Here is a 20167-nt window from a genome sequence, read left to right on the forward strand (position 1 = left end):
GCTTTGTCAAGCCTGACCTTAAAAACTTCTAAGGAAGGAGATCATCAGTCTAGATCCATCCTCTTTGGAACCCCCTTTCAGGTAGTTGAAAGCAGCTATCAAATCCCCCCTCATTCTTCTCTTCCGTAGACTAAACAATCCCAGTTCCCTCAGCCTCTCCTCATAAGTCATGTGTTCCAGACCCCTAATCATTTTTGTTGCCCTTCGCTGGACTCTCTCCAATTTTTCCACATCCTTCTTGTAGTGTGGGGCCCAAAACTGGACACAGTACTCCAGATGAGGTCTCACCAATGTCGAATAGAGGGGAACGAGCATGTCCCTCCATCTGTTGGCAATGCCCCTACATATACATCCCAAAATGCCATTGGCCTTCTTGGCAACAAGGGCACACTGTTAACTCATATCCAGCTTCTCGTCCACTGTCACCCCTAGGTCCTTCTCTGCAGAACTGCTGCCGAGCCATTCGGTCCCTAGTCTGTAGCGGTGCATGGGATTCTTCTGTTCTAAGTGCAGGACTCTGCACTTGTCCTTGTTGAACCTCCTCAAATTTCTTTTGGCCCAATCCTCCAATTTGTCTAGGTCCCTCTGTATCCTATCCCTACCCTCCAGCATGTCTACCTCTCCTCCCAGTTTAGTGTCATATTGGATGTTTCCCTGAAAGATCTGCTCTAGTTCAGCCAGGAAACAATTCAGGGCAGCTTTATGTCTGTGTTATAGGAGGTCAGACTGGATGATCTGGCTTAGGATCTATGAAATACAAAAATAATAAAGCAAATAAAAAAAACACTCAAAATAAATCTTCTTAACAATTAACGTGTCCACTTACCCACTAGGTGGCAGAGATGAACTGAGGGAAGAGATATATTGATTTGATTCTGTTGCTCAGTACGTTGAAATAGAATGAGGTAAGTGCCAAGATCCCTTAAAATACTCCAGTGTTTACCCATATAGATACATCAAATGTTTAGACACATGCCCAACTCTGCTAAGCCACCGATTTCGCCCGATCCATCGCTAACACAGATTTTATTATATAATTCTGAGCTTGCTAGTCTTCAAATACGTCTAATGAAGTAAGCTCTAAACAGTGAAGGAATCCGTTCTATTGCACAAAAGTAAAACTTTAAGCAAATATTTGGGGTGCTTATATAGACAGCGAAATAAGATTCAAAATAGAAATGTGTGCGCATTCCAAAAAATACACACATACATAAGAACGGTCAGACTGGGTCAGATCAATTGTCCATCTAGCTCAGTATCCTGTCTTCCAACAGTGACCAACAGCAGATGCTTCAGAGGGATTGCTACTGGGAAATCATCATGCTTGAGAAATATGACTGGTATGGCTTAAAGGAGTTTATTTTTGAGTTTGAGATTCACTGAGTTTTGAGGAAACTCAGCCAAAGTTATCAAGTTACAAGTCGTTTAAGAGCTGGGTAGGAAATGGCTTTTTTGTCCTGTGAACATCTGGGAAAGTTTGGAAATTTTTCCAGTCCCAAATCAGGAGGAAAACACAAAAATTTGAATATTTTCACAAACTGAAAATTCCCCCCCATCCCCCAAATTTAGTTCAGGTCAATCAAAACATTTTGTGTCAGTCATTTTCAAATGTATCATGTCTATTCAACCATACTGGGTGTTTTAAATATTTGCTTTCTAATTAGCTAAACATTTCAAAATAAAAAAAATCATTTCAAAGTGGAAAAAACACAATTTTTGGTTTTGAAACATTCAGAATTTTTCAAAAATGTTTCACATCGAGAAATGTGTCCAAACCGAGCCTTTCCCACAAAATTTTGGTTCTGACATTTTTCAACAAAGAAACATCACGTGGAAACATTTCTCACTGGCTCTCATGGTTTTGCTTGGAAACCATGGAAAAAACCCTGAGTGTTGTAGTTTCCACCCTAAATTGTAAGTATCCCCAAACTCTGGGGGTAATTGATATGAATGGGAAAGTTCCCCCATCTCAGAGCAATTGGCTCAGGCTCTCTGCAGACTCAGGAAGCATTGCTGCATCGATTACACTCAGGGCCGCTCCCCCCTTCTAAAACTTTAGCACTAAACTCCCTGAAATCTTGGCTCTGATACTAACTGAGCCCAGAAACACAGCGCGGTTCAAGAAAGGATTGGACATTCATATAGATATGAATATCCAGAGTTCCAAAGTTGATTAGCATTCACTATTGTAAGGGATCTTACTCCTCATGCTTCCAGATTTAAACCAATCTCTCCCTAAAGGGATCAGAAGGGGACGTGAGGGACAGATTATGTCACGTCTGTCCACGCTGGGGTTCTTCCACCTTCCTCACAAGAACCTGAGGCGACATGCTGGTCTAGATCCAGTATGGCATAGTCTATGCTTTCCTAATTAACCCTTGCATCGCAGCTCCCAGGTACCTCCATATTACAGATGGGGAAATCTGAAACCGAGGCAAAAGGTCAACATTTTGGGTGCCCAAAACCAGGCACACATGTGCACAACTAGCCCCATAGACAACTGGTCTGGTGTTCAGAGGCCGGTAGCTTCCATAGACTTAGAATCCTAGAATATCAGGGTTGGAAGGGACCCCAGAAGGTCATCTAGTCCCACCCCCTGCTCGAAGCAGGACCAATTCCCAGTTAAATCTTAAAGACTTCTGCTTACCGGGCCTAAATATGGATTTGAGGGTCTATCTTTAGACACGAAAATTTGGGCCTAAAGGCTACAGAGAGATAGCAAGAGCTGGGAGTTGCTGTGTTGATGGAAAGAGGCCATAAAGACGACCCTTACCAAAATACCTTCCACTTATCATAGAATCATAGAATATCAGGCTTGGAAGGGACCCCAGAAGGTCATCTAGTCCAACCCCCTGCTCGAAGCAGGACCAATTCCCAGTTAAATCTTAAAGACTTCTGCTTACCGGGCCTAAATATGGATTTGAGGGTCTATCTTTAGACACGAAAATTTGGGCCTAAAGGCTACAGAGAGATAGCAAGAGCTGGGAGTTGCTGTGTTGATGGAAAGAGGCCATAAAGACGACCCTTACCAAAATACCTTCCACTTATCATAGAATCATAGAATATCAGGGTTGGAAGGGACCCCAGAAGGTCATCTAGTCCAACCCCCTGCTCGAAGCAGGACCAATTCCCAGTTAAATCTTAAAGACTTCTGCTTACCGGGCCTAAATATGGATTTGAGGGTCTATCTTTAGACACGAAAATTTGGGCCTAAAGGCTACAGAGAGATAGCAAGAGCTGGGAGTTGCTGTGTTGATGGAAAGAGGCCATAAAGACGACCCTTACCAAAATACCTTCCACTTATCATAGAATCATAGAATATCAGGGTTGGAAGGGACCCCAGAAGGTCATCTAGTCCCACCCCCTGCTCGAAGCAGGACCAATTCCCAGTTAAATCTTAAAGACTTCTGCTTACCGGGCCTAAATATGGATTTGAGGGTCTATCTTTAGACACGAAAATTTGGGCCTAAAGGCTACAGAGAGATAGCAAGAGCTGGGAGTTGCTGTGTTGATGGAAAGAGGCCATAAAGACGACCCTTACCAAAATACCTTCCACTTATCATAGAATCATAGAATATCAGGCTTGGAAGGGACCTCAGGAGGTATCTAGTCCAACTCGCTGCTCAAAGCAGGACCTAATCCCCAGCTAAATCATCCCATCCCAGCCAGGGCTTTGTCAAGCCTGACCGTAAAAACCTCAAAGGAAGGAGATTCCACCACCTCCCTAGGTAACGCATTCCAGTGCTTCACCACCCTCCTCATGAAAAAGTTTTTCCTAATATCCAACCTAAACCTCCCAACTACATGCTACCCTCCAGGCAGCCCCTGATGAAAGGGGTAGGAGCGGGCACACCTGGCTATTCTTAGATACTAAGCAGGTGGGAGAAGTTTGTTAAATCTGTCATTCCTCTCCCTTTGAAACATCCGTCACACTCATTAACACACAGCGTTTCTATTTATCTGCCTGTGCTCAAATACTTATTTACTCCTGGTTCAGAGGCTGCCCAAGATGATCTGAAATAGCCCAAATAACGCGACTCTCCGGGTATGCTGAAAACGACCTTTGTTGGGCACGCGGCTTCCTAGACGAAGGGTAGCTGGCCAGCCGAGATCCTGTGAAGCAATGATTTTAACACCGCTCAGATTTAATTTAATTATATGATTAATGATGCTAGGGTGCATCAGAGCGTCAGAAAGGCATCTTTCTGATTTGAAATCTAAAAAAATAAATATAGCCCAGAAACTGGGCTGGGGGCTTCCCACCCAGCGTGTTATACAAGATAGGACTACAAGGGTCCCTCCTGGTGTTATAATCTATGCATCCATGTTAGAACGACAAGGGACCTGAGAGATGGAATTATTGTGGCTGGCTCGCAGCTCCGTTTCCCTCTGCTTAGCCTCGGAGAGCTGAAATCCAACCACATCTGACCTAGTTACACTGCTCTTTTATGCACGTACCTCTTTTATGCCTGTCACACAGCACTGCACGGGAGGATTTTAATAGCTTCGCTGAGGCTGTTCTTTCTGCTCAACTCCCATCCCTTCTAACACCTCTCTCTCAACCAGGGACAGCTGGCCAAACTTTGAGCACAAGGCACTTTTGAACACCTTAGAAGCGACTTTTCAGGAACCTAAGTCTCACTGAAAGTCAGTGAAACGTAGGCTCAAATCTTTAAAGCGATTTAAGCTCCTAACTCATCAGTGGAAGTTAGAACACCGAATCTTGATTTAAAAAATGGTCAGTGAGAGAATCCACCACGGCCCCTGGTAAGTTGCTCCTAAGGTTAACTGCTCTGTTAAAATGTTATGCCTTATTTCCACTCTGAATTTGTCTAGCTTCAATTTCCAGCCATAGGAACATGTTGTTCGACCTTTCTCTACTAGATTGAAGAACCCATTATTAAATATTGTTTCCCCGACTGACACTGAGTCAGCAGTGTGCCCTTGTTGCCAAGAAGGCCAATGGCATTTTGGGATGTATAAGTAGGGGCATAGCGAGCAGATCGAGGGACGTGATCGTCCCCCTCTATTCGACATTGGTGAGGCCTCATCTGGAGTACTGTGTCCAGTTTTGGGCCCCACACTTCAAGAAGGATGTGGATAAATTGGAGAGAGTCCAGTGAAGGGCAACAAAAATGATTAGGGGACTGGAACACATGAGTTATGAGGAGAGGCTGAGGGAGCTGGGATTGTTTAGCCTGCAGAAGAGAAGAATGAGGGGGGATTTGATAGCTGCTTTCAACTACCTGAAAGGGGGTTCCAAAGAGGATGGCTCTAGACTGTTCTCAATGGTAGCAGATGACAGAACGAGGAGTAATGGTCTCAAGTTGCAGTGGGGGAGGTTTAGATTGGATATTAGGAAAAACTTTTTCACTAGGAGGGTGGTGAAACACTGGAATGCGTTACCTAGGGAGGTGGTAGAATCTCCTTCCTTAGAGGTTTTTAAGGTCAGGCTTGACAAAGCCCTGGCTGGGATGATTTAACTGGGAATTGGTCCTGCTTCGAGCAGGGGGTTGGACTAGATGACCTTCTGGGGTCCCTTCCAACCCTGATATTCTATGATTCTATGATCAAGTCACCCCTAGTCCTTCTCTTTCTTAAATTACCTCGATTGAGCTCCTTGAATCTCTCACTCTAAGGCAGGTTTTTGAATCCTGTAATCATTCTCATGGGTCTTCTCTGAACCTTCTCCAATTTATCAACATCCCTTCCTGAATTGTGGACACCAGACCTGGACTCAGCATTCCAGCAGCAGTCACACCCATGCCAAATGCAGAGGTAAAATCATCTCTCTGCTCCTACTCATGCTGCTCCTGTTTATGCATCCAAGCACTGCATTAGCCCTTCTGGTCACAGAGTTCATTGGGAGCTCATGGTTCACCTGATTATATACCACAGGCCCCATATATATATATTTTTTCTCCTCAGTCATTGCTTTCCAGAATAGTCCCCCCCTCATGTAAATAAATAGCCTATACTTTGTTCAGAAAACAGCCTCCTCTGTTAGGAACGTGGGTGAAATGCAGCCAACCGGCCTGAGGCCATTCTGTAGGAGACGTCACCTTACGAAGCAAGCTGGTCCAGGCATGAAAAATCTCCAAGAGAAGCTAGAGAAGCAGTGGTTTCTTCCCTTGAGCTGGGAGGCAAAGGCCAGAGAAGGTGACATTTCAAGGGACTCTCCCTTGTTTGGAGCCTTTATGACAAGATAGCTTTGTGAAAGATGTGTTTTAATCCAGCTTCTGTGTGCTGTTTGTATGGTTTTTGTGGTCCCAGCTGGCCTTGGAGTCTATGAATCTAACCTCATGCTTCAGGGCTTCAGCCTGTCACCTGCAAGGGCCAAGAAGGGACTTTTTCCCCCACCCAATGTGTGTTTCCAATCTCCCCTGCCCACCAAGTAGTGTTATTGTGCATTTGATCGCTGCAGTGACAGTAGTCAGGTGCTTGGGAATCCCCGTCACGTCTGGCCATGGAAAGCAAGGAGTGACAGTGCGGGCCAAGGCCAAGTCTCACTCTTCTCGTGTCGGACTGCAGTTCCCAGTTGGGTGGGTGCACCGGCTGCTGCGCAAGGGGAACTATGAGGAGCGAGTGGGAGCTGGAGCCCCGGTGTACCTGGCCGCTGTGATGGAGTATCTGACCGCTGAGATCTTGCAGCTGGCTGGCAATGCTGCCTGGGATAACAAGAAAACCCGAATCATCCCTCAGCACTTGGCCGTGCAGAACGACAAGGAGCTGAACAAGTTGCTGAGGGGAGTCACCATTGCACAGGGTGAGGTCCTGCCCAACATCCAGGCAGTGCTGCTGCCCGAGAAAACCAAGAGCCACAAAGCAAAGGGCAAGTGAGAGTGGATGCCAAACCCCCCCCCCCAAGACCACCACCTTCCTCTGAAAGATCAACAATTGGCCACAGCAGGAGACGGGACAGTGCTCTGAGCTTGCCCATAGAATCCTCTCTCTGGATGCCTGGCTGCTATGTCTTGCTCACATGTGGGTCCGATTAATAAACAGATTTGGGGATGGGAAGGAATTTCCTTACAGATCAAATAGGCAGGGACTTTGTATGTGTGTGGGGCGGTTGAGGGGGGCACAGGGAATTTATCTTCCTCTGCAGCATGGGGCATGCATCACCTACTCAATTCCCTGCCATTGCAGGGGACCTAGGCGTGGCACCTGGCTTTCTCCTGTTCTCTGCCAGTTTAGCATCCTGAGGGCGGATGTGCTTTGGTCTAACTGAAATCATCAGGCTCAACATAGCACTATCTGGGTGAAACTGAGTAGCCCGTGCTTCACAGAAGGTCAGACGGGATGCTCTGACAGCCCCTTGTGGCCTTAAACCCACTTACACCTTCTTTGGAGAAGAGCACAGATGGAAAAAATCCACTTCACAAGCTCCCCAAACTGGGTCGTTCTTAAAAAAAGGAAAGTCCACCCACCTCTGTTTATTTTTACTCTAGATTTGTTTCCTTTCAGGCACAAAGCGCAAACAATCACAGTCAATTAAGAGCCACAGAGTCCCATTAGCCAGACAGGGAGTCTCCAGGGACTGGCCATGTTCCAATCTGCCTGGCTGGTGTGCCTCATTTTCTCCTTATTTACTGCCACCAAAGAAACTCTACTCAAGGCTCAGTGTCACACCCTAGGTGACAAAGGAGAAGAGCACGTCTGGGAGGGTGTAGGTGAGTGAGGCAAGGGCTTCTTCGTGATCTGAAAGTCACATGCCATGAGATCATTTTAAGATCAGAGTAAGCACGAGTCAGCAGAGCTGCTAGGTAGGAAGGAGGTCAAGATGAACTGGGTTTGCCCGGGATTATGTATGGCTAGTTACTGTAGATGCCAAACAAATCAAGGTTGTATGTTTTTCTAAGAGATTCTTCTCTAGTTTAAACAGGAGAAAATTCGGGGAAGTTCTCTGGCCTGTGTTATGCAGATCAGACTAGATGATCACAGGGAGCTTAGAATCTATTAAATTTTAAATAATAAACAGCTGGTGCTTAATGAGAATTGTTAGTCACCAAAGTCTTAGTCATATCCTCTCCCCTAGGCCAGGCACAGATACGTAGTTCCAGCGTGTGGCTCTAATCTCAGGTGATGGTGCAGCCAAATCCACGTGGAGTTTACAGGGCCCATTTTAAAGAGCTGTCAGTGGTGGGAAATGAAAACCTGAAGTCCTGAGTAGGGGATAAAATTGAGACACACCGTCAGAACATGGGTGCAGAGAACGATCAGATGGGCTCAAGGAGTGGGGAAGAAAGAGCAGAGGCAGCTGTGAGTGCTAAAGACAGTTTGAGCCACCTAGATAAGAGTGTTGGGTCTATGGAGTGAAGAGAAGCTGCACACAGTGTCTTAAGACTACACAGAAATAGGAGCAGGCCACATGGTAACTAGAATGACTCTTCTAGGAGGTTGTTTTAACAGGGGCTAGTGGCAGAGACTTGCCACAAACCAGTGACAGCATCCTTCACATTTGAGGTTATGCACTATTCAGGATAAGGAAGGACCCTCGCTCTGCAACAGGGCTTAAAAAATAACCCCCTCGTGCTCTAAGCATTAGAGACCGTTCTCTAAGCCAGTCCTGACTCCCTGTCCTGATTATTGGACCTCCCTCCCTCCCAAGTAACAGCAATGGGTCTTACTGATGATACTGTCCCCAGGCACCACCTTCCTGTTGGAAAGGAGATCAAGGCAACCAAATAAGCGTTGACATTTCAGGTTTTATTAAAATTAAATATAAGTTACAATAGTTAAATATTAAAGACAACAGATACACACATTCCCTATTTCAAACTCTTCAATATTTAAATTCATTTCACAGAAATGCTACAATAGCAGAGAGCACCAAGAAGCCAGCCTCTTCAGCGAGAGATGCATGGGGACGTCTGAAACCTTCGCCTCATGCAACAGTTTCACATGCAGCGCTCCGAAACTGGGGCCAGACAGGAATTCTGCCTCCAGATTGGGCTGCTAACTTGCGCAATGGTAAAGGATAAGGGTTGGCAGATAATTTGGCAACACCACCACAGCAATAGGCTTTTCATTGGGATTCGCAGAGAAAGAGGTCATGGGTTTGAGGGGTATTTTTAACTAGTTCGTTAGCACACAGACTTAATCTTGCTGTCTGAATCAGTTAATACTCGAGGCTCAGAGTTTGCCCATATGGGACTTTCCACCAGATATTTACCGTATCTGCTGGTAGGTGGGTCAGTGGCATCGCTGGCATTTTATACGGCAGAGAGGGGTGGAGAGTGGGAGAGCCGGACACGTAAGGCATTTCAGGGGCTGTAGATGTCAGGACCAGACAAGTTGTTGGGATGCCACCCTCCAAACTGATCAGCCGCCAGGCCTCATGGCGACAGACAGTCAGATCTCTGCGGCTGATTTGACCCAACAGCCCCTGTCAAGTCTCCCTGCTTGCAACAGAGATGAGCAGTGACAGGTCAATGCCGCAAGCAATCGCGCCAGTCGCTGGTGCCTCGGGAATCTCTCTCTGCAGGTTAATGAGAACCAGGAACTCTAGCTCCAGTGCTATGGTTGAGTCCCATAGAGCTGATGGAGTCTAATGAGATCAGACAGTTTGTCAGTAACTACCTGCCTGGAGGAGAAGCTAGCCAGCACTGCTGCGGGAGGGGGAGAGAAAGAGCTGGTTTCTCCCAAGAGTCTTCTAAGCCTTTTGACGAGCAGCCAGCCCCAACTCTTGTGGCTAGCCCTTGGAGCCTCACATGATGTAGCAGTTCATGAGGGCGAGATCCTTCATCTCTGGACAATAGGCTGCGGGAGAGAGTCACAGAGCCGTGAGTGCAGGCAGAGACCGGACGACACAAGTGATAACGCTCCCGGGCCCACGCAACCCAGCCTGGCAAATATGTACCATTGAAACGCCTCTGCTCGAGGATTTCCTGTCCCCATGTTAGAGAGCGGGAACTGAGCAGAAAGGCGGGACGGGTACTGATGATGCCCGACCTCCTGCCCCACCTACCTCCCAGAGCGTGCCGCCCCCCCCCACTCTAAGCTACTAGACCCCAGTTCCCCCCCAGAGTGAGAGATGGAACCCAGGAGTCCTGGCTCCCAGCCCCCACCCCATTCTAATCACTAGACCCTACTCTCCCCATGGCCAGGGGGTGACGTCACCCCCCATAAGAGATGACCTCACCAAGGAGGGGGATGACATCACCCACCCACCTAGGGGTGAGGGGGCACGTGCCACGGTGGGGGTGAGTTTACATCACCCCCCCCCATGGTGGGCACGCTAAGGGGGGAGGGAGGGAGTGACTTGACAGCACACCCCCCCACAGACCCCTAGGGGTGGAGCGCTAGCTGAAGGGGGGAGTTGACTTGACATCACGTTGAGGCCAGGCTCCTACCCCTCAGAGCCCGCCCTTGGCCAAAGTGGGAAGGACCCGGATGTACGTGGCCCAGGCTCTGCGCCCTCCTCAGGCACGTGCGGCCCCGCCCTTCGGGCAGGCAGCGCGCGCCCGAACCGTTGAAGGGGAACGGGGAGGGGTAAGGGGCGGGCGCGAGGGGAGAGACTTACGGTTGATTGGCTGCCGCTCCCGCGCGCTACTGCGGCTGCCGCCCCCTCGCAGGAGCTTCATCAGCGCCCGCCACAGCCGCGATTGGCCCGCCTCCTCCGGTACGTCATTGCCAGGCACCGCCTCCTCCTCCTCCCCCGCCTCCTCTTCCCGCCGGCCAATCCGCTTCCAGAGCTCGGGGTCGACGGGGGGCAGGGCCAGGCGGCGCCGGCTGCTGCTGCTGCTCCGCCTCCTCGTCCCCGCCTCCCAGCCCCTGCCGCGCACGCGCAGCGAGGTGGGGGTGCGGCAGAAGGGGCACGTGACCGCCTCCCAGCTCTGGTCGCGCGCCAGGCGGCAGAGGCAAGCGGTGCAGAGCGCGTGGTGGCAGGGGGCGGGGCGGCGCCAAGCGCCGTGCGCGGGCCCGAGGCGGCGCGGGGCGCGCGCCCGGCGGTCGTAGGGCAGGTAGCAGATGCCGCACTCCAGCTCGGCGGCGCCCCTCTCCGCGTTCGCGTCCATGGCTCGCGTGTCCGCTGGCGGCCGCCGTACCCGCGTTCTCTCGCCTAACGGCTTCCTCCCCCGCGGGCCGGCGGCGGATATATAGCCGGCCTGGCCACGCCCCCGGCCTGGGGGGGGCGGGGCGCGCCCGCGGCCAAACTCCGCCCCTTCCCGGACCCGCAGCGCGGGGGAGCCCCGGACTCCTGGGTTCTCGGGCGGGGGGGAATGGGAGCCCCGGACTCCTGGGTTCTCTGCGTGGGGGGAGCCTCGGACTCCTGGGTTCTCTGCGTGGGGGGATGGGAGCCCCGGACTCCTGGGTTCTCGGGCGGGGGAGCCTCGGACTCCTGGGTTCTCTGCGTGGGGGGATGGGAGCCCCGGACTCCTGGGTTCTCTGCGTGGGGGGATGGGAGCCCCGGACGCCTGGGTTCTCTGCGTGGGGGGATGGGAGCCCCGGACTCCTGGGTTCTCGGGCGGGGGGGAATGGGAGCCCCGGACTCCTGGGTTCTCTGCGTGGGGGGAGCCTCGGACTCCTGGGTTCTCTGCGTGGGGGGATGGGAGCCCCGGACTCCTGGGTTCTCTGCGTGGGGGGAGCCTCGGACTCCTGGGTTCTCTGCGTGGGGGGATGGGAGCCCCGGACTCCTGGGTTCTCGGGCGGGGGGGAATGGGAGCCCCGGACTCCTGGGTTCTCTGCGTGGGGGGAGCCTCGGACTCCTGGGTTCTCTGCGTGGGGGGATGGGAGCCCCGGACTCCTGGGTTCTCGGGCGGGGGAGCCTCGGACTCCTGGGTTCTCTGCGTGGGGGGATGGGAGCCCCGGACGCCTGGGTTCTCTGCGTGGGGGGATGGGAGCCCCGGACTCCTGGGTTCTCGGGCGGGGGGGAATGGGAGCCCCGGACTCCTGGGTTCTCTGCGTGGGGGGATGGGAGCCCCGGACTCCTGGGTTCTCTGCGTGGGGGGATGGGAGCCCCGGACGCCTGGGTTCTCTGCGTGGGGGGATGGGAGCCCCGGACTCCTGGGTTCTCGGGCGGGGGGGAATGGGAGCCCCGGATTCCTGGTTTCTCTGTGGGGGGAGGAGCAGGTGGAAGCCCCGGACTGCTGGGTTCTCTATGGGACCCCCCCCCGGACTCCTGGGTTCTCTGTGTGGGGGAGATGGGAGCCCCGGACTCCTGGGTTCTCTGCGTAGGGGGATGGGAGCCCCGGACTCCTAGGTTCTCTGCGTAGGGGGATGGGAGCCCCGGACTCCTGGGTTCTGTCCCCATCACTGCGTCATTTTCTCCCGCTGTAAAAGGAGGTTCCGACCAGGGCCCCCGGCCGAGGGGTTGCCCTAACCCTGGTTCCCTGGCTGAGCCCCGACCGCTCTGTGCCCCCCATCCCCCTGCCTAACGGCCTGTTTCCGTCCGTCCAAAACCCGTCGCTTCCCCTCACGCCTCTGCCGGCCTCCTGTGCGCGCCTGGCGCAGCCCTGAACCAGGCCTGGGTGCCTGGGCGCCCGCCAGGGAGAAATCAGAAATAATCCCCCTCCGAGGGGACCGGCTCTCCGGCGGGTCTCGGGGTCTCCGCGCCGGCTAGTTAACACCGCCACGCCTGTCTGTCTAGAGGGGGAAACTGAGGCACAAACAGGGTGGAGGTGATCGCCCAAGGTGGGGATAGCCTCGGGTGTCCACGCCCAGAGCCCCAGCCACTAGACTGCGCTCTCCCCTCAGCCTCCAATCCCGCTGAGGGCCTGTCCTGGGCCCATTTGGCCGTGCCCTGACCCTCCGTGTTTTACAGGGCTGGGCATGTGGGTGACAGGACCCCGTGGCTTACGGCCTCCCCCTGCCCCGGCCACCTGTTCCAGCTTCCTAACATGGTTCTTGCGCATCCTCTCCTAAACGATCGTGTCGTGGTGCTCTGCAGCTGTTAAACCTCGGCTGTGCTTTGCTCCAGAGGTGGCTGCATTCCGGTCCCGGGCCAGCGATCCCTATGCAGCATCGCTCAGGGATTGTTACCCAGCTGCTGCGTCCCACCCCAGAGGTGGCTGCATTGCAGTGCTAGGTGAGTGATCCCTATGCAGCATCGCTCAGGGATTGTTACCCAGCTGCTGCGTCCCACCCCAGAGGTGGCTGCATTGCAGTGCTAGGTGAGTGATCCCTATGCAGCATCGCTCAGGGATTGTTACCCAGCTGCTGCGTCCCACCCCAGAGGTGGCTGCATTGCAGTGCTAGGTGAGTGATCCCTATGCAGCATCGCTCAGGGATTGTTACCCAGCTGCTGCGTCCCACCCCAGAGGTGGCTGCATTGCAGTGCTAGGTGAGTGATCCCTATGCAGCATCGCTCAGGGATTGTTACCCAGCTGCTGCGTCCCACCCCAGAGGTGGCTGCATTGCAGTGCTAGGTGAGTGATCCCTATGCAGCATCGCTCAGGGATTGTTACCCAGCTGCTGCGTCCCACCCCAGAGGTGGCTGCATTGCAGTGCTAGGTGAGTGATCCCTATGCAGCATCGCTCAGGGATTGTTACCCAGCTGCTGCGTCCCACCCCAGAGGTGGCTGCATTGCAGTGCTAGGTGAGTGATCCCTATGCAGCATCGCTCAGGGATTGTTACCCAGCTGCTGTGTCCCACCCCAGAGGTGGCTGCATTGCAGTGCTAGGTGAGTGATCCCTATGCAGCATCGCTCAGGGATTGTTACCCAGCTGCTGCGTCCCACCCCAGAGGTGGCTGCATTGCAGTGCTAGGTGAGTGATCCCTATGCAGCATCGCTCAGGGATTGTTACCCAGCTGCTGCGTCCCACCCCAGAGGTGGCTGCATTGCAGTGCTAGGTGAGTGATCCCTGTGCACTGTTTCTCCGGGGCTGTTACCCAGCTGCCGCGTCCCACCCCAGAGGTGGCTGCATTCCTCGACGGGCCCTTGGTGTGCTGCACCAGAAAGGGGCTGAGGAGAAGCCGTGGCAGGGGGTAGGATGAGGTCACCCCCAGCTGCTGGTCCAAACGTGCGTCATTCGCTCTTCCTGCAGGTGATGAGCCCGGGCCTGGATCCAAGCGGAGTTGGCTTTGGAAATGACGGGCCCAGCTCTGGGGCGGCTGGAGTCATTAGCAAATAGCTGGGCTCCCTTGTCAGCAGCAGGCTGGGGGGGGGCACTGGGAGCCAGGACTCCTGTGTTCTTTCCCCCACTCTAGCTGGGGAGTGGGGTCTGGGAGCCAGGACTCCTGGGTTCTCTCCCCAGCAGTGGAAGGAGAGTGGGACTAAATCCATTAGTGTCAGGCACTCGTTGCCCTACCCAGAGGAGGACGCCCATGGGTGCCGGGACTGTGCCCACTCCAGGCAGGTCGGGGTAGTTGGGGGGCTGGGGAAGCCCATTCCTCTAGTGTCGAGTTTGCCTGAGGGCTGGATCCTACCCCATCCCCACCCCCAAAGGCCCAGGGCTCCCTACCGGGGCCAGATCTCCCCATGGCCGAACACCCCCCAGTCTGGCTGGGGGCTTGCAATTGGCCACGGGGTCAGCACATTCTCCGTCGTGTTGCCTGCGAGTGGGGGTACGGTCGTACCCATGACCGCGGTTGCCTATGGCGGTGCGGCCGTCTCCGGGTACATTTGTGGTGTCCCCCGCGGGTTGTGCGCGAGCGATTGATAGATCATGTGTGTTTATGTCCCGCTTTCCTCTCCAGCACCCATGTGCCCCAAATCTATCCCCTGTCCGCCTGTCTTCCCTCCATCCTACAACCAGCCTGATTTCCCGTCCCCAGACCCCAGCTGGTGCAGGGGCGTTTCCTGGTGTCTGCCTGGCTCGGGGTGCAACAGCTTTCGGACAGCCCCAGACCGGCAGGGACCTCCGCGTGTCCTGTTCGCTGCCGGCAGACCTTGGTGTAACTGGACGCTCTGGGCTGGGCCTGGGGGTGTCGGGGGGAATCGGGGGGCCTGGGAGCTACAGAGAGGATCTAGGGACCCATGTGACCCCCCCCAGGCAAATAGCTTCTGGGAAGGGGGAGATGACCCGGCGGCCTGTGCCCTGCCACATGGCCGATTTCCCAACCTCTGACTCACGCCCGCCAGCCACAAAGCGTGAGCGTGAGTCAGTCCCAGCGGGTAAATAAATACACCAGGTGCCTACATGCCACTCGGCCAGAAAGCTGCGGGCATGTCCCCTGCGCCCCACGACCGGCTCTTAACCCCTTGCTCTCTGGGACTGGGTACGGCCTTTCCCCCCCAGGCTCCCAGACGGCCCCGGGCGGGGACTAGCTGGCTCACGGGGGCAGGGGATGGGATTCGGGGACGCTGGCTCTGCAGGGCTGGGATTGGGGGCTGGGCAGAGAGGTGCGTTCGGGGGGTTGGGTCCTAGCCTGGTTTCCCTGCTGCGGGCACCGTGCCAGCTTCCACTGGGATTTGCGTAATCCCAGGAGCCGGTTTTCCCAGGATTGCTCAACCCGGCGAACCCGGAAAGGGGGCTGAGGCACCCTGCCCTACAGCAAACTGACTCCCAGCCCTGAGCTCCCCCCGCCTGCCCCAGCCCTGCCAGTGCCCCTCACCCCCGACCCGCAGCCCCCTGCTATCCCCGCCACCCCGCTCCCAGCCCTGTGAAATAATCACACAGTCTTAAGGAAGCCGTAAGACCATTCAAACCGGATCTGGGCCCCTCATTGTGCCAGGTGCTGCACAGACCCATGGGGAGCAACGGGCTCTGCCCCAAAGACTAGCCAAAGAGGTGGGGAAACTGAGGCACACAGCCCCACCTACCTGTCTCTGGTAATTGAAGCTGCCATGTGCCTGGCCAGTCTCCCTTGGTCACGGGAGGCGCATTATCCCCACACGCCTGGCTCAGGGAGCATGAAATTTGTTGGCTAATTACTGTGGGCCTGGCGGCTGGCTGGGCCTGTCCAGCCACCTTCCCGGCAGGGCTGTAACTGGGGTGTCACCTCCCCAACGGGCAGTGCCCGGGGGGTGAAGAGGAAGAGGCAAATTAGTGAACAGGATGTGATCAGGTGGGTTTGGGATGTGGCACATGGGGCCGCCCAGCCGGGCGCAAGATGGTGGAACGGCAGGGACGGCCCATGGGAGTTGGGTGCCGATATGCAGCATGGCACAATGTGCCAGCCCCTCCCTGTTCTTGCGCTGGGTGGCCCAGCGGCACGTAGAGAAAGGGGGTTACAGCCAAGATGTGGAATGACTCCTGATTGACTCCGGAATGAGTGTGTGTGCGGGGGGAGGGTGATTGTCCCAGTGACTCCAGGGGAGTGACTCCTGATTGACTCTGGAGTGAGGGAGGGGAGAGATCGGTCCATTGACTCCCGTGGAGTGACTCCGGATTGACTCTGGAGCAAATAACAGGCTAACTGGGTTTATGGTCAAGTATTTTGTCCCCTCCGTTATTCTCCGCCGGGATTAGCGAGATGTTGGCCCAAGCCAAACTCAATTATGTAGCAGACAAACGGCCGGCACGTCGGATGGACATGGGCGTGCTGGGGTTTGTTTCGGGGGGCTAGCCCCCACTCCCCTCCCAGAGCTGGGAGAGAACCCAGGAGTCCTGGCTCCCAGCCACTCACTCTTCGCCCCCAGAGCCGGGAAGCCTGTGGAAACGCACGGACCGTGTGCTCTGGCCCGTTGCCACCCCCCCGTGTGACTCTAGTACTGATGAGTCAGCGGCTCTGCGGGGACTCTCCCAGCTGCCGAAGCCCCTGCCAGCACCCGCCCTGGCCACACGTCGGCCCCGTCCAACCCCGCGCGCGCCAGGCTCCCCCCTTGTGCCTGGCTGGGCACCGTGGCTGATTCAGGCCCCCTGTGTGGGGGGACGTGCCATCTAGGCCCCATCTCAGCCACGCTCCCCCCCTCTCGGGCTCAGCCCAGTTCTCCACACGCCGAGGGGTCCAGGGGACGAGGTGGGACCGGCCGGTCTCTGTGTGGGGGCTACGCTCAGCTGGGGGATCGGGCTGAAACAAGCCTGAGGAAGGGGAAAAATTAGCAGCCACTAAGTCGGGACGCACGGGCCCAGGCAGCAGGATGGTGGGAAAGGATCCAGGGGGGTTACACCAGAGCCCCACTTCAGGATGATGCTGTGGGGGGAAGAGGTGGGGCGGCTGGTGACCCAGGGACCCCTTGCCCGGCGCCAAGATGCGGCCACCTCTGGGGCGGGGTGGCTGGTGACCCAGCGACCCCTTGCCCGGCGCCGAGATGCGGCCGCCTCTGGGGCGGGGCGGCTGGTGACCCGGGGACCCCTCGCCCGGCGCCAAGATGCAGCCACCTCTGGGGCGGGGCAGCTGGTTACCCGGGGACCCCTCTCCTGGCTGTGTGGCCCAGTCCCCTCAGCGTCACTGCCCCCTGCTGGTGCTCGGGAAGAAGGCAGGCGCCACCAGGCTCGGTTGGTTACTGGTTTATTATTTTCTTTTTTACATTTCAACCTTCTGAAAAGAGAGCGAAGCGTCCACACCCAAACCCCAGATATCTCGGGGGGCGGGGGGTCCGTGTGGGGTGAGGCTACAGGGCAGGGGGGCCCCAACTGGAGGGCACAACAGAACGACCTGCAATGCACCGCATCAGGTGGGTGGGGAGGCATAACCCTGAGATAGACCCACACCTGCGCCCTCCACACCCCAGCCCTGCCGGTGCCCCTCACTCCTGACCCGCAGCCCCCTGCTAGCCTGGCCCTGGGCTCCCCCTGCCCTGCCGGTGTCCCTCACTCCGGACCCGCAGCCCCCTGCTAGCCCGGCCCTGGGCTCCCCCCTGCCCTGCCGGTGCCCCTCACTCCTGACCCGCAGCCCCCTGCTAGCCTGGCCCTGGGCTCCCCCTGCCCTGCCGGTGTCCCTCACTCCGGACCCGCAGCCCCCTGCTAGCCCGGCCCTGGGCTCCCCCCTGCCCTGCTGGTGCCCCCCACTCCTGCCCCGCAGCCCCTGCCAGCCCAGCCCTGCCAGTGCCCCTCACTTCCGACCCGCAGCATCTGCCCCCCCAGCCCTGCTGATGCCCCTCACTCCCGACCCGCAGCCCCCTGCTAGCCCGGCCCTGGGCTCCCCCCAGCCTTGCTGGTGCCCCCCACTCCTGCCCCGCAGCCCCTGCCAGCCCAGCCCTGCCGGTGCCCCTCACTTCCGACCCGCAGCCTCTGCCCCCCCAGCCCTGCCGGTGCCCCTCACTCCCGACCCGCAGCCCCCTGCCAGCCCAGCCCTGCCAGTACCCCCCACTCCTACCCTGCAGCCCCCTGCCAGCCCAGCCCCCCCAGCCCTGCTGGTGCTCGTCACTCCCGCCCCGCAGCACGGCAGCTATTTCAGGCCTTGGGCTATTCTCCTTTCACGCCCTACTGCGGAGAAAGGGGACAAACATCCCGTCCGCCGCAGAACCGCTCATTGAAGCGGCTCATTATGAACAGTGGAGAAGGTCACAGACTGCGTCAGCTCGGCATAGAACCCAGGAGTCCTGGCTCCCAGCTCCCCCACACCGCTCTAACCCAGCAGCCCCCACTCCCCTCCCAGAGCCAGGGAGAGAACCCAGGCGTCCTGGCTCCGAGCCCCCACTCCCCTCCCAGAGCCGGGGAAAGAACCCAGGCGTCCTGGCTGCCAGCCCCCCCGCCTCTAACTCACCAGCCCCCACTCCCCTCCCAGAGCCGGAGAGAGAACCCAGGAGTCCTGGCTCTGAGCCCCCCCTGCTCTAACCCACCAGCCCCCACTCCCCTCCCAGAGCCGGAGAGAGAACCCAGGAGTCCTGGCTCTGAGCCCCCACTGCTCTAACCCACCAGCTCCCACTCCCCTCCCAGAGCCGGAGAGAGAACCCAGGAGTCCTGGCTCTGAGCCCCCCCCCCCCCCGCCGCTCTAACCCACCAGCCCCCACTCCCCTCCCAGAGCCGGAGAGAGAACCCAGGAGTCCTGGCTCTGAGCCCCCACTGCTCTAACCCACCAGCCCCCACTCCCCTCCCAGAGCCAGGGAGAGAAACCAGGCGTCCTGGCTCCGAGCCCCCACTCCCCTCCCAGAGCCGGGGAAAGAACCCAGGCGTCCTGGCTGCCAGCCCCCCCGCCTCTAACTCACCAGCCCCCACTCCCTTCCCAGAGCCAGGGAGAGAACCCAGGAGTCCAGGCTCCCAGCCCCCCCTCCTCTAACCACTAGCCCCCACTCCCCTCCCAGAGCTGGGGTGAGAACCCAGGAGTCCTGGCTCTCAGCCCCCCCCCCCGGCTCTAACGCACCCCAGCATTTAATTCCCCTCCCAAGTCTGAAACCCATCTGGTGGGATCTAAGAAAAACGCGCCCCCTACTGGCTCTTGAGGTGCAGTGCAGGTTCACACAGGGTCTGCGGGAAAGAGCCCAGTTCGGGGGGGGGGGCCCCTGCTCTAACTCACCGGCCCCCACTCCCCTCCCCAGAGCCCGGCTCAGAGCGGGGGCCACCTGCCTGCCAGCCCAGCTGGAGCAGCCCCGCGGGAGCCAGTGCCGGGCCACTCAGGGACCCCTGGCCCGATGAGGAGACGCGGCCACCTCTGGGGCAAGTCATGGCAGCCGCATGCCACGTAGGCCAGGAAGCAAAGGAAAAGGATGGTTCAGGGGAGCGGAGACTTTGTCCCGGACGCCTGGGTCCTGCCCCCACCGCTTTCCTCTGGGTTTCTGTCAGCAGCAGGGCCTGTCGCCCCCTCCTGGGGAGAATGGGAAGCGCCGCTCTCGTGTTGGTACAGAGTCCACCTTCCCCCGAGAGGACGGGGCCCGTCTGTCCAGCCCCCGTCCGTCCGACCGGAAGCCAGGATTGTGCGAAAGCAGGAGGGGGAGGGGCGGTCCTGGATGGGGGGGGCTCGTAGGCCCCCCCCGCACCCCTCCTCGCTGGAGCATTATTGCTATAGGAACAGCTGGCTCTGGGTGATCGATGGGTTTGGTTTGGTTTTTTCCATTTAAAGCAGAGAAAGAAACTCAAGTGGACAGAAAAATGTCCTGGGGTGGGTGGATTGGAGCAATATCCTTCCGCCACCGGGGGGGGGGGGCAGGGAGAGGAAAAATAGGGAATTCCCCAAGGCCCCAGCAGGGGGCAGCCAGCTGGGGAGGGGGGGGGGAAGAGTCCCAGAGCCACACAGGAGCCAACGGGGGGGGGGGCAGGGAGAGGAAAAATAGGGAATTCCCCAAGGCCCCAGCAGGGGGCAGCCAGCTGGGGAGGGGGGGGGGAAGAGTCCCAGAGCCACACAGGAGCCAACGGGGGGGGGGCCGCAAGGAAAGTGCCCCCATGTCCCCCCCCCCCCCCGTTC

General features: G+C 56.7%; 1 protein-coding gene and 1 pseudogene across 2 annotated transcripts; one reads left to right on the top strand and one right to left on the bottom strand.

Moving 5' to 3' along the window:
- Positions 1–6288: 6288 nt before the first annotated feature.
- On the top strand, positions 6289–6982 carry LOC311514187 (histone H2A.J pseudogene; annotated as a pseudogene). Its single transcript has one exon. The product of its transcript is annotated as a histone H2A.J pseudogene (transcript).
- Positions 6983–8699: 1717 nt separating this feature from the next.
- RNF227 (ring finger protein 227) lies at positions 8700–11057 on the bottom strand. The gene is made up of 2 exons (XM_084616196.1): positions 10526–11057; positions 8700–9762 (listed from the first exon to the last, which is right to left on the bottom strand). The coding sequence occupies exons 1-2, from the start codon at positions 11016–11018 to the stop codon at positions 9710–9712; spliced, it is 546 nt and encodes a 181-aa protein (XP_084472322.1). The 5' UTR covers positions 11019–11057; the 3' UTR covers positions 8700–9709.
- Between the last annotated feature and the right edge of the window lie 9110 nt (positions 11058–20167).

Source organism: Lepidochelys olivacea (assembly GCF_965140295.1).
Source record: "Lepidochelys olivacea isolate rLepOli2 genome assembly, chromosome: 28".
Lineage (NCBI taxonomy): Eukaryota > Metazoa > Chordata > Testudines > Cheloniidae > Lepidochelys > Lepidochelys olivacea.

What these genes read in the sequence shown, in the direction of transcription:
- RNF227 (XM_084616196.1), bottom strand. Translation starts at nt 11,018, where the DNA reads ATGGACGCGAACGCGGAGAGGGGCGCCGCCGAGCTGGAGTGCGGCATC. An exon ending in GGAGCGGCAGCCAATCAACC is followed by an intron (nt 9,763 to 10,525) that starts GTAAGTCTCTCC and finishes TCTCTCCCGCAG; the next exon opens with CCTATTGTCCAGAGATGAAG.